Source organism: Lactuca virosa, chromosome 4 (assembly GCF_052849685.1).
Source record: "Lactuca virosa cultivar CGN04683 chromosome 4, Lactuca_virosa_CGN04683_v6, whole genome shotgun sequence".
In the NCBI taxonomy this organism is placed as follows: Eukaryota; Viridiplantae; Streptophyta; class Magnoliopsida; order Asterales; family Asteraceae; genus Lactuca; species Lactuca virosa.
The window spans coordinates 132,935,788-132,954,097 of record NC_136429.1 but is presented as its reverse complement, the minus strand read 5'-3'; the positions used below and the strand labels follow the sequence as shown (position 1 = coordinate 132,954,097).

Sequence of the window (18,310 nt, the reverse complement as noted above, 5' to 3'; positions counted from 1 at the left end):
CCAAGAAATCATGAGTCGTGAGTATCGTGTTGAGAATATTATAAATATGAATTATATATAATAATGTTTTCAACAGTTATCTATTTTGTTCAAAAGTTCATTTTTAACGATAAAACTTTTAGATTAAAATTTATGGGTTCTAATATGAGCCTTCATCGACGTCGTGAAATATATAAGTGACTGAACGATTACGCCCGTTTTGACTCGCCAGACGATGGTTGTAGTTAGCAACCACAGGCGGGGCTGTCAACCCGTATGGATCTATACCAATGTTCCACGTTTCTTTCGGATTAACGGTTATAACACAGAGGGTTTTGTACTAAGTTTTTGAGTTCTTAGCGATGAAATGTTTCTCATACAGAATATCCTTAAATTGTTAAGTCTAGGATTTTTGTCGTCATTTGTATTCCGAGCCTTAACAATGTTTGCATTTCTTTGTCATCACATTCGGATATATAGTTGTACATACACTATTATACATATATTTTTAAGAGTATGTAAATATGTATGTATATATCATTAAAGGCAGAAAAATATTACTTCAATTCTTTGTTTTTTGAAGCGTTAATAGCCTTTTAATAAGTTTTCTTTTTATATAAAATATCTTATTTTATATAAACAATCATATTCTATAAAACTACTCATTTTTATAAAATACTACAATATCTCCTTATAAACTCCGTTTTTATATAAAATATCATTTTTATATAAAAATTATCATATTTTATAAAAACTACTTATTTTTATAAAATGTTACAAAATCCTTTTATAAACTCCATTTTTATGTAAAATATCAAATTTATATAATAATAATCACATTTTATAGAAGGTCTTTTTATAAACTCCATTTTTATATAAAACTAGAGTGGTTTCCCGTGCGTTGCACGGGACGGAAGGTGTTCGTTTTGTCAAATGAAATATATTGCTTGCATTGATATCCATAGTAAAGTACATTGCTATTATGTGTAAACCGCCATCGATCGGATGAGCAGAAATGCAATGTAAGTCATGATAGTAAAAGAAGTATAATGCTATATTTGAATAGATTTTCAAAAACAATGAAAACACAGTCTTATATCCGGGTAGTTTTAAATGAAAGTATAATATAATCTACAACAAATGTAGAGAGAACATTCTATTGATGCGAAAAAACAAAAACAAAATCATCTTTTGACCAATTTACCAATCAACTTGCATCAACTCCTTTTACCCCAGTAGAAACGTCATATGTTCTTCCTTTGTACAGGGAACTCCTGCAATTCCATAAACAACCATCTTATACTGGTATCACTAATAATAACAATACGAATAATGTAACTGGTACGACTTAAAAGAACAAACTTTAAAATTAACAATTTTGATTGAATTTATGGCTTGTTCTGTTATGTTTCCGATTTTTCTGCAAGAATTTTGTACATATCATCATGTCATCGTATTTAAAAAAAATGAAAATCATAAAATAGCTGATGAAAAAATAGATAAAAAATCACCTGCGGTTGCGAATGTCCAACATACTTGCATTAATCGAACTGGCATGAGTATTTTAAAATAACGGGATCCATCTAAGGATCCAACATATAACACCTTCCAAAAAACATCAGGGGATTAATACCTAATTTTTTTTATAAAAAACAATACTACAATGGTTGAATCTATGTAAGAAATAATAAGTAATTTCTATTACAGTCCATTAACACCAAGCTAAGAACCTTCATACATGCATCAAATAATTAAAAGAAACTGAAAAAGAATGGAAGACAATAAATTATGGAATCCATTACTTTGCTTTTGATTACATTTGAAAACCAATGATGAACAAAAATGATATTAACAACCTGTAACTTACCCATTCTCACCATCAATGAAAAGAAATCGATTTGCCAAAGGTGCAGGAGCCAGCTTATGTGGAAAAAGGGCTGGATTGAAAATGGAAATAACCAAGGGGTAATCTTGTAATTATTTTTGGATTTTTTTATTTGCTTTTGATTACATTTGTTTTTTTATTTAAGTTCCCATTTCAGCAAGTGTGTCTATTTGTTAAACTTGCTATTATTCTTTTATCTAGTAATAAGAAATAAAAAACAAAAAAAATACATACATCAGTCTTCACAGTTTAGCTTCTTTTCACCATTTAGTATGAAAAATGTCATTGAATATGATTCTCACGAAGCTGAAAACTGAATCGAATTATAGGTATTTACAAAACAATATGTATGCACTTGTTTTTGTTGGTCAAGGTAAAAAAAAGAAGAAACAAAATTAGAAAATTAGGATTAGAAATCGAGCTTTTAAAAGTTGAAAATTATTAACAAATTAAACAAAACCAATCTTTTTTAAATGACAACCTTTATCTTTTATCCTTTTTTTTTGGCAAATTACTCAATACGGGTGTCTTTAAAAACATCACAAAATCAAGAATCGAGATTAATGAATGTGAAAAAATAAGATTTTTTATGCTTACTTCCACTGCTTGAAGCTCCATTCCGATCGTCCCTTCATTCCACGAAATTAATGATTCTGTCTGTAGGTTGACTGTAAAGCACCAGGTCCAGGCTTCCCATCCACCTCATCATTCTTATTTGAATTTGTAGCCAAAATGTTCTTGTAAAAAGATGTAACTGGAGGCCAACCCACCACTTGTTCCCTGTAAAAAAAGTTAGCAATAGGGGTATTTGAGTGATTTCATTCAAATGGAGTTTCTGTATTTGGATTGCACTTACTTAGCAGCAGGAGGATAAGAACTGTTAACTTTGTTAAGACAAATTCCATTCCTGATTCTACAATCAAAACAGCAACAGTTTCTTTTCCAACGCGCTCAAGAATTTTCACCCCCTTACCATGTCGTAGTCGCTTCTGAGTTACAGACACTTTTATTCACTTCTTCCCGATGCTTCTATTGTCTGACAAAAGGGGAGAGAAAATGTTGTAATCCAGGTATCCCAGAAAGACCTTTATTATCAGTAAAACAGCATAATATATTAATATTACCCACAATTAATAAATAAATAATTATGTATTTTTCTTTTTTATTTAAGTTATTTATGATTAAAAAAAATAAAAACCTACTTGAAACTTGCTCTGTGTAAAAGCGTCCCTCCTACTGCAGCTGGGACTCTTCCTGATAGGGAGTTCCCATTCAGATTCCTAATTAAACCAAATTTGTTAAAACAATAATTCATATGTTTTATATAATTATATATTTATATTTATTGTTAGAGAAAAGAATCTTACAATATTCGAACTGATGTTAAACCTCCAAGGCTTTCAGGAATGGATCCATTAAAGAAATTGTATGAAAGATCCCTGTTTTATATATAACAAAATATCTTTTATTTAACCATTTCATAACTAAAATATATATACGTATATATAACCTCTTTTCACACAACAAATCAAATACTCATTTTTCATTCAAATGAGAATAAATTATACTGACAATAAATTATACTCACAATAAATTATACAACAAAATATCTTTTATTTAACCACGCTAGCAAGCATTCCTTGCAATTAACCATAAGAAACATCACCTGTCATCGAAATGAACAAATCTCAGCCACAATGACAGTGTTAAGGTTATAAACTCGAAATTTGTACGTAACCGGTGAATCCTAGCCCTCCTTTGGCCCTGATTCACACACATACATCAAGGATCAACCAAAAGATAACTTACATACAATGGATGATTTGCATGTGTACAGTTTGCTAAATGAAGAATCTTACAGGTGTTTCACCCTTTACTATTGGTGGAGCATATTCATGATCAGTGGGCTCAGCAAAGTGGCTAACAAATTGGGCCATGCCTTTTCAAATGAAAATAGAAGCAAATCAATTATATTTTTCAACCTACAATGTATGAATTAGAATTTAAATAGTATAACGTGTATGACATACCTGTGTATGGTGGACATTTTCTCTTCTCAGGAGGTGGTTTGTACTCCAGAGGAGGTCGTGGCTCAAAAAGCTTTAACAGATTATTTCAAACACCCCAAAATAAGTCAGCAAAGTTGAAAAAATTAGATATGAGAAATTACAAACCTGGAAACTTCAGTAGCATTAGCTGCATGAACAACTGTAGAGGCAGCTCGAGATGCAGATAGAACTGCAGCTTCTTCATTGTTTGACTTTTTAAACTCCTGTATAAACCAGTAATACAGTAAATTAATGAAAAGAAATTAAATGGAAGAGTGACCTTAGTGAAGCAAAGTAGGAAGAGAAGTGATTTAGGATTTAATGGATATTGTGGTTACCGGTCGTTCTGAAGATGGTTCGATCGGTGGCAGACATCCTCGTTCCTGACTTTTAGGGTTTTTTTGGTAGCAATGTTTTTGTTGAGAGAAGCCTCCGATGCTGCATCGTCGACGGTGGCGACATGGTGGAGCAGCTGCAGATAAAAATCGATCTCAAAAAGATGAAAATCGTGGCTGTAGAACTTCACATACCTTCAAAATTGAAGCCAAAAACCTGAAAATTGTGAAGTCGTCGGGGTTGCTGAATGATTGGAAACGCTTGAATCTTTTTCAATTAATGGTAATACTTGATGGTGGTGTCTCGATCCGATTGAAGAAAGCGAAAGTCGAATGAGAAACATGAGAAGAGGGGATAAGAATGGAGAAGCATCTGAGGCGGTTGATCGGTGGACGGATTAACCCCAAAGAAGAACACGTGAAGAGGCACTAATCAGAATCTGATTGGGTCGAGAAGCGGTGAAGCTAAGCAGAAACAACATGTCTCCATTATAATAAATGGCAAAATATACCCCTAAAAGAAAGAGGCCAATAACAAATGCAACTACAGGGACCAAAAGAGACAAATAACCTCCACTTTAAATTTTTTCACAATCTTAATATATATATATATATATATATATATATATATATATATATATATATATATATATATATATAATAACAATTTTATATAAAAGTAATCATATTTATTAAAAACTGCTTATTTTTATAAAATGTTACAAGATTCTTTTATAAACTCCATTTTTATATAAAATATCAGTTTTATATAAAATAATCATATTTTATAAAAACTACTTGGTTTATAAAATGTTTCAAGATCCTCTTATAAACTCTATTTTTTATATAAAATATCAATTTTATATAAAATAATCATATTTTATAAAAACTACTTATTTTATGAAATATTACAAGGTCTTTTTATAAACTTCATTTTTATATAAAATAACAATTTTATATAAAAATAATCATGTTTTATAACATAAATCCAATGGAACACTTATGTATCTATAAGTCTAGTTATCTCATATTATATTTACATTTTAGACCTTGCTTGTAAATAAATTAACAAAGTAGGTCCTAAGTCTATAATTTTATTGGTTTGTTTTATTAATGACCATTCTAACACTAATGGTTAGTTTTGATTATCAACCAAAAATACTTGCATGGACTTATGTCACAAAGATAACCAATACATATATTTATATTGGCATCTAATATTTCATATAATCGTTTTAACGCTACGTGAACAACAAAGGAGGCTAGTTTATCATGTATGAAATATTTTCGTATACTCGTTGCATGTTTCTTTTGATATAGATAAGACGTTGGGTGGTAACATGTTAGAGAAAATGTTAAAGAGTATATGACATATTATGGTATTATACTTTCTTATCTAGCATGCAAAATGTGTATGTATCTCCCCCCAAAATTTGTAAAACTCAAAGAAAAATGGCCATAAAGACTCACCTTTGTCAATTGAGATTAGTTTTTTTTTTTTTTGGAAAGCTTCTTGTGACAAACCAAAAACTGATAACAAGGAAGGAAAGCGAGGCTCCTGCCTTTTCTTTGTTTGCTGGAAATCGTAAGTTCAACACCTCCAAGGGAGTTATTCTTGGGTTGAGTTTGAAATAAAAATTATGAAGTGAGTGAAGGAGTTTGTAAGAGTTTTTTGTGTGTCTTAAATGGGAAACAACTTGGTATTTATCAATTTGAAATGCACGCGTGTGTTCCATTATTTGGTGTAAATTATGGGTTTTTTAATAGTCTTATGGAGTACATAGTTAGTAGGAGGAGACAATGCATGTAAACTATTCTCATATGGATGGACAATTAGAGAGTATCTAGTGTCTTTAGTGAATGATTGAAATGAAATGGCACAATTCATTTATGTGCTCACGTACTAATTTTTGAGTGTGCATGTGGAGAGAAAGAGACATCATAGAGCATAAATAGGGATTCATGTGCAACCAAGATTTGTTTGATGATTACTCTTCTTTTATTTATCTCTTATAGTCCTTGATCTTAAGGAGTTAGTTACATTGTGACATTTAATTTGCCACCCATTGGTCTTCGTAATTTGTATGTCAATTTACGATATTCACTAATTCCTTTATCATTAGACAAGCTTTTTAACAAATCGTGATATTTGGCAAGTGGTTATAAATTTAAAATGTCCCACATATATTATATCATTCCACCATTTTTTTGGTTCATAATATAAAAATTTTATTGCGGTGGTTTGGTCGACACATTTTGACCTAAAATTAGTAATTGTTACAAGATCTGAAGGTATACTCACTTGGGACGTCCATATCCCAAAGATCAAGCTTCTTAGACCAAAAACCCAATAAAGTGATATCAAAGAGATCTAAGAAGCTAATAAGCAAGTTTGAGACTTGATTACCAGAAAATGATGAGGATGAAATGGAGTCTCTGGATCTACTATCTTCTCCTTGAATCCTCAAGCTTCTCCTTCCTTCACAAGCTTCAAAACACACCAAGATCCACTCAAAAATGACTCACAAGCTCATAAATGCATTAGGGTTTCTGAATCTAGGGTTTGGGACTTGGAGGCTAGAAATGAGGCCATCAAGTGGAGATTAGGATTCTTAAATAGGGTGCAAAACCCCGAAAATAGGGTGTCATCCTGGAAGCCCTACTTGTCGAGTTGAGGCTCTCAACTTGTCGAGTAGGTGACTTAAAATCCCGCATCAATCCTGGTTTCTACTCGTCGAGTTGAGGCTCTCAACCAGACGTTACATTTGCTATGTTACACCATGTACCATTTGCTACTTTCTTTGCAATGGCTGTAGCTGGACGCTTGATCAAATTGTGTATAGAATTGATACACTCCTTCCATAAACACGTTTTCTCATTTTTTTTAGTTTCCACCACCATTTTGTTAATAACGCTAAATGTTGTGCTTTTAGCGTCCTAATTCCAAGACCACCTTCTTTTTTGGATACTACTACTTTCGACCACGACACCCAGTGTATTTTAGACTTGGTGTCATCGCCTCCCCAGAGAAATCTCCTACGCAATTTTTCCAATTCACAGATGATCCCTTCAGGTGCTTTAAAGAGGGAAATGTAATACGTTGGGAGGCTGTTAAGTACAGATTTGATTAGGGTGAGTCGGCCACCAAAAGACAATGTTTTCGCTTTCCAGATCGATAACCTTGACTGGAACTTTTTAATTATTGGATGCCAATGTTTCTTTAATGACATATTTTCCCCTACAGGCACATCTAAATATGTGAATGGAAACGAGCTTTGGAGACATCCCAACACTTTTGCTTGTCTTTACAGATCTGCATTCTGAACACCAATCCCAAATAATCTCGATTTTTAAAAGTTAACTTTTACGCCTGAACTGATGTGGAAACATTTCAAAATTCTTGCTTGATTTCTTATAGTTGATGGTTCCCATTTTCCAACGAAAATTGCATCATCTGCATAGAATAGATGCGAGAGAGTCGGTCCACTATTGGGTAAAGTAATACCTGATAAGAGATTTTTTTCTATCGCTTTTTTGATTGCTTGATTCAATCCCTCCATAGCGATGATGAAGAGAAACTAGGATAAGGGATCACCTTGCCTAACCCCTTTGGTGATAGGAAATTCATCAGTAGGAGATCCATTGACAAGGACCGAGGCTTTTGAGGACTCTAGACATCCACGTATCCATGATCTCCATTTGTAACTAAACCCCATCTGTTCCATTACCGATTCCAAGTATCCCCAATTGACTGAATCAAACGCCTTTTCGAAATCAACTTTGAATATGAATAACTTCTCTTTTGCTTTTTTAACCCACGAGTATACTTCATTGATTATTAATGGCCCTTCCAAAATATGTCTCCCCTCAATGTAAGCAGTTTGTACTTCTTCCACTACCGAGCCCACCACCTTTTTTAGTCTTGATGCTAGAATTTTGGCGACCACTTTGTACATACATCCTATGAGATTAATTGGTCGGTAGTCTCCAAGATGCAACGGGTCCTTGCTTTTTGGGATCAGTATGATGAAGGATGCATTACAACCATTTGCAATTCTGCCATGATTTTCAAAAAATGATACAAAACGGAATATGTTGTTTTATTAATTCCCACTGATTCCTTAGTATTTTGCATGTGTATCCATCAGGTCCTGGTGATTTATCCACTCCACAATTCCATATTGCACATCTAATTTCCTTTGCTGTGATTGGTGCATCTAAGGACTCACTCTTAGTAAGCTTACAAACCATCTTGCCAATCTTAAACAAATATTGAAACCAAAGGTATGGGGTTGATGTCTATCTTCTAAAAGTTTGCAACATTTCATATTTATTTCTCCATTTGCAAAATTTTTATAAAAGCTTTTGGTTATACAAATCCATATTCACGTTGCAAATTCAAAAAGTCAAAATCTATCTCTACTTATTAAAATTAAGAGGGAGTTATAGAGTTTTTATTCGCTTTTATTGCAGATTACATTACTTTTGCACTCAATGTGAAGGAAGTGATGCAATCCGAAAGTGTAGGAAAATTGAGAAATATTTTGGTATGTATGATCGAACACCTGGTGAAAATCTGTATAATTTAAGTTATTTTAATCGGTTAGTTGCTACAACCCAAATCTTTTTCAAATTACATTGTCATAATAAAAAGAACGAAGTTGTTGTAACCTATAAAAAAAATTCTTGCTTTCAATCCATAAAGGCTTCCATTATTTATGCATAACACTCACAAACACCTTCTTTTTTTTAGCATTTCATGTGCACTATTTATCTTAATTTGATGACATCGTCATTTAATATTTTAACTTTGTACATGAACGAATCACATATACAAGCCTCTACGGTTCATGTACTTACATTGGTACGGATTCGTTGTTCCTTATCTGACTCTGCCTTTCCGATGTCGATCCATATGCATATGATAAAAAAATCATACAAGTTTCCAACGAATATATGTTATCACATCATGTAATTTATTATATTTCACATTCATATAAAATAATTATTTATAGCATATATACCAAGTAAACTCCATATGAAACTCACTTTAGATTACTCAGGCATTCGCTAAATTCTTCACAACACGTGAACCTACAAGATCATCACTAGAATCTTCTAATTATTTCTTAGTTAACGAAAATCATAGAATCTTCTAATTATTTCTTACATGTATTGTTGACACTCGTTAATCCGTATATTTTTGTAAATAACTTATTTATTTATTTTGAACTTTGAGTTACAAATATTATTTTAAAAATCTCGTCTCATAATGTTTGTCAATATATAGTTTGTATTTATTACAGAATTAATAAATTTATGGAAAGCATTTTCGCATTCTAAAAAAAATTAATTTATAAAGAATCTTGCTAAAAAAGCCCTTTTCTTTTAGAATATATTATATATGACATAGATATCAAAAAGATCAAAAAACAGTGAGACCTTGCCCAATAGGCCTACACGGCTACACACCTTTTGTTAGTTGATTTAAATGTCATAATCAAAGCCATATCTTTGGTCAAAATCAACATGCTATACAATAATAATATTTTCATTTTATTTCAATAGTTAATAGTAAGAAAGTATCACAATATATAAAACAACAATAAGATTAATAATATAAAACAATTTTTTTTTTAGCCTATAAACATCGTAACTAAATTATAAGGCGACGATCTTTGATTGTGATTTAGAAAACAAAAAAACAAAACAAAACAGTAGTTCAAAATTTACTAAATTGGTGAGATAAAGTATCTTTCTTGAAAATTTAAAATAATCAAAATCAATCACTGACCGTGAACACCTATAAAAGACGACTTGATAATTTATAATAGAAAAATGAGGATTCAACTTAGTTTGGCCCAATCTATCAAAACCAAATAATGGTCCAACATGATTCGGCCTAATCCAACAAAACATCACTCGGCCTTGCTGCGTTATTCTGAGCCTACATCGACATTCGACACAAAACCATCGCCGGCTGAAATGTTAACCGGGATGATGACTTTGGCTAAAAAATTTCATCGTTTTACACCATTAATTTAACACCTACCTATGATAAGTCATAAAACTCATATCTAACGTTTGGTTTAAGAAACAACATTTAAAATGGTGTACGTAACTTTAGATAAAAGATTCAATCTTAGTTTCTTAAACCAAAGCCACGTGAAAGGTTTGTTGAAAGAGAACATATTAAGCTCGCCTTAAGTACTACTTTGTAATGATAATTACATGTTAGCGTACAATTATATATTGCACCAAAAATTACCATTATGACATTTCAATCCATAGACTTAAATAAATATAGCATGATGGATATAACATTGTTCGAGCGATTAATTTTGTGCGATTATAACTTCTTTCGCCTAAGATGTAACTATTAAAATTTATCACAATGAACATATATGGTCATTGAAATACTCAAAGGTTCTTAATTATGTTGGAAAACTCTATAAAACTACATTATCATGAGTATGATGCATGATACAATCAATCATCAGAAATCAGGAAACCATCTTAATTATGTTTCGCGGTTTTAGTTTTTTTGTAATGATGAAAAGTTCACTTGTTTTGATTTTAAAAGACGATTTATGTATCTTGATGAAAAACGAGACCTAAACGAAAAGATTTATCGTTGTGTTAAAAAAATAAAAATTAACTTCTCGTGTAACATCCCGATGTTCAGGTATTTCTAAATTTATCCCTTTAAGTTATTATATTGCGTTTTGGCCCCTAAGTCTAAGGAATTGTGCATTGGAGACCCAATGGCATTCTTGTACATTGGGCAGGAGGAGTACGCTAAGCGTACATGTGTCTACGTTGAGCGTACTAGGGCGCACCCTAGTATGTTGGGCGTACACTCATATACGCGGGGCGTACTAAAGAAAGATGGAAACCCTAATTTTTAGGGTTTGGGTGGTATTTAAGCATCTTTATGGCGTCATTTCTCTTCACCTAACCAGTCTCTACCCTCTCTTCGTGATTTGAAACCCTAGAAGAACCTTGTGAGGACATTTCAGGCATTAAAGAGTGTGTTTGTGTGAGTTGAAGAGGAAGGAAGAAGATCAAGCTCAACTTGGAGAAAGAAGCACCTTAGATCTGAGATTTATCTTTCATTTGCAAGCCTTTCAAGGTATAAAGCTTGCACCTTTGTCTCTTGATCTTGTAGATAGTTATGGGGGTTTTATGTCATTTTTTTGGTCCCAAAAGTATCATCTTGAGCATGGCATGTTCTAGACGTTTTGAATTGTCCTTTCAAACCTTAGGAAGGGTCCTTAGCCATAAAATTGAAGTCCCTTTGGTTAGTTTTGCTCCATGCATCTTGTAGGAGGTCTTAATGTATTAAGACCCTATGTTAAGCTCTTATTAGGCGTGTAAAGTCATAAAGTTGGAAACTTTATGACTCTAGGGTGTGTTTTAGTCGTGGATCTGAAATATGGGCCTGACAGCTTAAGCCATTAAGCACATAATGAAGATTTGGGGTTGTGAGGTTACGCCCCGCGTACTCGGTTAACCACCCCGATGGTGGTCAATTCGAGGCTTCGCGTACGCTAAGCGTACCTCCGGGGTACGTCCTGCGTACTCGCATGGGTCAGCCTTATGAGTGACTCGGTTGATTTGACTCGGTCGAGTTGACCCATTTGGCTTAGTGGGTTTGACCAGTGGACTTTGACTTTGACTTTGACCAAGTTTGACCAAGGTTGACCTTGAGGGTATTTTGGGATTTTGATGGAATTGTTTATTTGATGGAATTAGGTATCAGTTAGAGAGTTGAGACTCGGAGTCGGACCTTATCAGTTATGTTCAGCTTGCGAGGTGAGTTTTCCTCACTGTACTTACGGGTCGAAGGCACCATGGCCGACCCTTTGGATTGTTATCCTGGTTTATCATATGATTGTATACTGTAGTGATCTGTTAGATCTGTATCCTGGTAGATAGGATGGTGCTATACTTAATGATCTGTAAGATCTGTCTGTTTGTTTAACTGGCTGGTTATTTGTATGATTGTCTGTTATATATGTGTGTCGACACGGTGTACGTGTGGTTGGGTTGAGGCGACCCTGTTTTGTGATGAAGGCCAACAGACCTACGGTGGCCCGGATAGACTGAAGGCTAGTGGGGTATACCAGTCATTCCGAAGGCCTAAAGAACGGTCCAGATAGGCTGAAGGCCCGGTGTGGCGTACCATTCATGCTGAAGGTTCTGTGAGCGTACCAGGTAGACTGTAGGCCGATGGGGTGTTCCAGTCAGACTGAAGGCTCTTTATGTGTGCTCTTTACTGTTATTATTATGATTATGTGATGTGTTGGTATATTGGGGGAACTCACTAATCTTTGGGCTTACAGTTTTGGGTTATGTTTCAGGTTCCTCTGATGATCGCTGGAAGGCAAAGGCGTGATCGTGCACCTCCTCGTGTTTTGTTTTACAATTTTGGGAAAACTCTGATATTAAACATGTTTTGAAAACTATTTTATAAACAATGATGATTTGTGGAATGATTTTAAAAGTTTAAATTTTTCATGAATTTTATGGATGTTACAAATTGGTATTAGAGACTTGGTTTGAGTGAATTGGAGGAGCACTGGTGTGAATCCAGTCTCAAACTAAGGAAAAATATTTTTTTAAAACAATTTTTCAAATAGTTTTCAAAATAATCAAGGAGGATGCGATGTGTACGATCAGCCGGAGCCAGTAAGTAGACCCCAAATTACCACACAGTTATTTGAGATTATGCTTTGATATGTTAGAACAACATGCTAGTATTAGGATAAGGATCTTCATGAACTGTATGATAGAATTACCTGATATATGATGCCTTATCTCTTATAGAATGCTTGATTGATTGTTGTATGACTCTTTCGTGTTTGAACTGGTTATTGAGTGAATACGCTAAGTCATGTGCTGCATGGGTTAAATGTGTTGGGTTATGAGCATTCTAACACTCCTAAGTGTACATGCAACCCTAAATACCTTGGATCTATGTTTTCTCTATTATACATACAATTATGAACATCCAGGGTATTATCCTAATCTAGCGTACAAAATAATAAATATAACAAGATAGAATACATACCTCTTTGATGTAGAATGTCTTCATGAAGCTTGAGTGCCTAGTGCCCCAAGTGTGACACCTCAAATGGTTCACACAACACCAAATACACTTGGAATAACTTGAGAGAAACTTGAACACTCCTTGAAATCGTTTAGCCCTCACATACACACATTAGTGCACCATTTCTTGAGCCATGGGATTCTTTTATATGGTGGCTATTAGGGTTACACCATGTAACTCATAACTTTACCCATTCCTTATGCTCCATGGATTTTAACCTCCATGGAGTATCCATGGGTCACCCCATGGACTTAGTCCAACATAAGGAATCTTGGATCACAAGCCCACATATATAAGAATGAATGATTTACACAATCAACCCATATATTTAATTAGTCTCCTTTTGATCACTTAATTAATTCCAAATTAATTCTTGATCAATACTAATTAAATAACCTTATTAATATATTAGAACTTATAATATATTAACCAACCTTAAGTGTTATTTCTCTCATTATAGTCTATCCAAATGCATGATGCCATGCAACCCAAATGGACCATGCCGGGTCGGGTCTAGTCTTACCAATTATAGTTATGGACTTAGACATTAATCCAACAGTCTCCCACTTGGATAAGTCTAAAATTATTATTGCGTATGACTTCAGGAACCGATCAGCAATCGTAGCTCTCAAAAGCTTCTGTCGAACTCTGACCTTGTCGATGAACTCTGACCTTTATCAATGACTTGTCCATTAGATAAGGGATCATATATTCCTCCATTCTAGATATCATATGGACTGAGACATGGATTATCAATCATTCTCTCTGTCCATTTGTTGTTTCCCGATTTCCGATTCATGATGACTGACTGATTGAACAAATCAAATCAGTCCTGGCTTGGCCAAGCACTCACATGTATCATCTTTAAATCATCGAGGGGCCCACAGATATCGCTTTTATCCTGAAGGTAAAAGGAATGGATAAACTTCGACTCATATGGCTTATTCTACTACTTGTTGAATCATACACAAAGTCACGTTTTATAACATCGAGTTACCAATGCGTTTTCGTGCAATCAATGTATAACCAACTCATAGTAACAACTCTTATCTCTAGGTTTGAAGAATATAAGATATTATCGTCTCATGATCACTCGTGATAAAATCCATGAAGTGATTCAAATGAGCGCGGGTTGAATCCAATACTCAGAACTTATGAGCACTCATGAGTGTTGTAGCACCACTTTGTCCACCAACTTGGACCTCTACAAACCAACCGATGACAGTCTTGATTCATATCTACTTCCAACATATGACCGACTGTGGATGGTTTGAATAACTTAATCATTCAGGAAGAGCGACTTAGTTATTCTGGAAGTCAAAACATGCAAAGTGAAACACAAGAATAAATGAATCAAATATGGTATCAAACCCTATGAATATAAATAAACACTTTTATTTATCACCATACTGATTACTCATTATTCATTGTTTCGGTTTTATCAACTTTATACTTGAATTTAAAACAATAGTTGTCCCATGCTCCAAGCATGTACACTATGTTTTCTAAACACTAGGCATGCCATACACCAAGTATGCATACTATGTTTGTCTATGATCTTTACTTTGTAAAATAGATCAATTGAACATCACTCTAATGATCCTCTTTTCACAGTCCCAAATCCTTACTGCAAATGCAAGAATTCCAAATTCATGCCATTTACTGAAATCTGTTAGATTCTAAACTTATATACATTGATCCTCTTAATGATTATGCACGAAGTCAGAAAGACTTGACAACAATCATTACAGAGCATTCCAAAGGAGATCAGCTCCTTGGAAACATCCTTCTTTCATTAAGTTTCCTAATCTTACACAGATTGAATAATTTCTAACTTTGAAACATTTCCATATTCCATTTTGACTATCACTTCTGAACAAGAGTTGCCTCCTTACAGATTATGTCAATATGGTCCTTCCAGAATTAACATTATACTTCCAACTGTCCTTGAGCAACCAATCTTTGGTAAACCTTAGATTGTCCTCGACAATTGCTTAATCATTTTAGTCATATCCAATTCTAGACCTTTTCCCTTCATAATGCCCCAGGCATTTGGAAAATTTTAGAAAGGATGAATATAGCACATGTAATCGATCCTATATCCGAAGCATATGGGACACGATTCATGATGTCTCACATAAAGACTAAACCAGTCTTTTGCTATAATATTTCCATTTCAATTTGCCAAGTTCTCAAAATTCAGATTATGAAAAGGGATGCCGTAATCATAATCGAATTTTAGAACGCAAATAATGGACCCATATATAGAATTTCCTTATGTTGAGCCATTCCAACATGAAATTCATATATATATCCTTGATTAAATGCGATTAAAATCTCAATCTAAGCTTTTAGAATTGAAATGAAGTATAATTTACTCTCCCTTAATTATAACAAAACAACTTTTTCAACCCCTGCAACCTCGCGAATTGAAACTTTTGTTTTCTATAATTAACATTGCTAACTTGCAACCTTTGTCATAATTATCATGCTCCCACTAACATGATGATTATTAGCATAACACTTATGCTCCCACTAGCTTTGACATGTACTCAGAAATCAGCTGACTTTCTTACCAAAGTTCAGATTTTTGATACTAGATTGTTTTGATAAAACTTTATCAAATTCATACACCTCTCTTCGATAGCTCACATGTGTGTCTAAACAATTTTAGAACTATGAAAAGGGATGCCGTAATCATAGTCTCAATTGTTTAGACCTTTGCCACTTCTCACAAGTCCATGTTAGTGTGCCGGTAAACCACACACGCTCCACTAACGACTTTGAGAATGCAAATATCACAATTGCTATCTAGCTAAAATCTACTTAGTGAAAGTGTTTCCTCACCATCATTTTCATGAATCGGAGAAAAACCTTATGACACTTAGATTTAATAGTGTATGTGTTCTTATCCATGTGAATTTGTCAAAACCATAATCACAAGACAAGGTTAGTGACAAATCCAAACTCATATTGATTAAACTTGTGTAATCTTAAATTCTTGCCATTTGGCAGCTCAGGTGCCTGCCATTGCTTCCAAGTAGTTGTGCAACCAATTGAGAACTCTCAGAACTCCTATGCAAAGCCAACTTGAATAGGCACAAAAATTTCAACACGATAGGTTATAAACCTCAAGTCGTGTGCTAGTGAAGGACTTTAGGTTTTATTCTTGATTAAGTCTTGAAACTTTCAAGAGCTTTAAGACTCCCACTGTCCTGTTGACATATAAGACTCCCTTGTCAAATATTCAAGAGATAGTGCGGATTCTTTATCAAGACTAACACTTTACACAATTGGCCTAAGTTGGTCTCTGTTTTATCCAAAACATCACAACTTACCAATTTCAAATGTACAAGAGTAGATAACCTTTTACTCTTACATTTGACTAGTGTTAACAAACCCTCTTTAAGATATGTCACTCAAGTTACAATCTTGGAGTATGACTCTAAGAATTGTTTTGGAACGAAGTATGACGCTCCACCGATACGAAGTATGACTCTAAGAATTCACCAATTTCCACCATGAAAAACGAAATAATTTATTAGGTTTTAATTGGATTTGAAAGTCCTAGATCTTTGAGATTCATTGAACTGTTCAAAGGCATGTTTCAATCTCGAGTGTGCCCTTCAGGTTTTGTGACTGGGATGCCGAGGATCACAAAACAAGGTGTGAATAACCATGCGAATATACTTGGTACCCTTAATATTTACCCCTTAATCAGTGTGTCGGTTAACCACACACGCTCCACCGATACTATGATAAATATTAAGTTACCCTTTGCCTACCTTGTTAAGTCCAGGTTAGTGTGCCGGTTAACCACACACGCTCCACTAACGACTTAAGCAAAGTGCAAAGTGTAATTTCATGGGTTAGCACCAAATTCGCATTTTCCTAAGTAACTAAGACTGGGTATTAATAAGAGTTTAGTTACTTAGTATTTATCATTAATACTTTTAATGAAAGGAGAATTATAGTCCTTGTCCTACCCGTTCGGCTAACGACCCTCCACCAGTCAAGGAAGCGGTGGGTGAGAGTGGACACCCATTAAACTGCCATTTTATAGGCAGTAACCTTATACCCCCCTTATAGACCGGCTTCGTGAATGAGGCCTACTAACGGTAAGACTGACTTTACTCTTATACATATATATAAATATTATTAACTTATAATATTATAAAGTATAAGGGTTGAATTTTAACTTTTAAAATTCTAAGGGCTAACTTGGAATTAAAGTATTCATAAGTGAAAACTTTTCAAATTCCAAAACTTGAGGGCAAGTTTTGAAACTATTCAAAACTAATTAATTCCATAACTTATGAGTTTAAAGTAGTTTTAATTAAAAAAAAAAAAACTCTTCAAGTTCCATAACTTGAGGACAAGTTATGGAAGACTTTAAACTAATTAATAAAAAAAAAATAACTTTTTTTTATTGTAACTTATGGAACTAATTAAGGTTACACTTTTTTTTTTAATTTAATGAAGAGACTCTTGAACCTCCATAACTCGAGGACAAGTTATGGAGTCATAAAACCATTTAATTAGAACTAGACTCTTCATTTTGTAACCTTTGCCAACTTTTATGAGTTTTATGATTCTTAAATGTGACTTTTCATATAACTTGAGGACAAGTTACAAAAACACACTTTGGAATCAACTCTTAGATTAAAATGGATTGAAAACAACTATTTCAGACAACTTTTCTATTAATCTAAGAACCTCATAAGAACAAGATAATTCAAATCATCAATCTTCAAGAAATTAGCATGAACATACAAACTAATACAAATCTTGAAATTATGACAATTATCTTAGAAATTGGATTAGCATGAACATTACCACATCAAAAACAAGTTTACAAGTCCAAAAACATCTTAGGGTAATGTTCCTAGTCCAATTCCAGCCAAAACAATCGAATATATGCATCCAACTCGATTTTTCAGCTACTTTTGCA

General features: G+C 33.7%; 1 protein-coding gene across 1 annotated transcript; it reads right to left on the bottom strand.

Moving 5' to 3' along the window:
• Positions 1-1,015: 1,015 nt before the first annotated feature.
• LOC145105053 (uncharacterized) lies at positions 1,016-8,203 on the bottom strand. The gene is made up of 12 exons (XM_079042186.1): positions 7,976-8,203; positions 4,443-4,464; positions 4,251-4,384; positions 4,035-4,136; positions 3,895-3,964; positions 3,724-3,803; positions 3,531-3,628; positions 3,232-3,303; positions 3,067-3,144; positions 2,721-2,949; positions 1,491-2,644; positions 1,016-1,253 (listed from the first exon to the last, which is right to left on the bottom strand). The coding sequence occupies exons 1-10, from the start codon at positions 8,201-8,203 to the stop codon at positions 2,871-2,873; spliced, it is 963 nt and encodes a 320-aa protein (XP_078898312.1). The 3' UTR covers positions 1,016-1,253; positions 1,491-2,644; positions 2,721-2,870.
• Between the last annotated feature and the right edge of the window lie 10,107 nt (positions 8,204-18,310).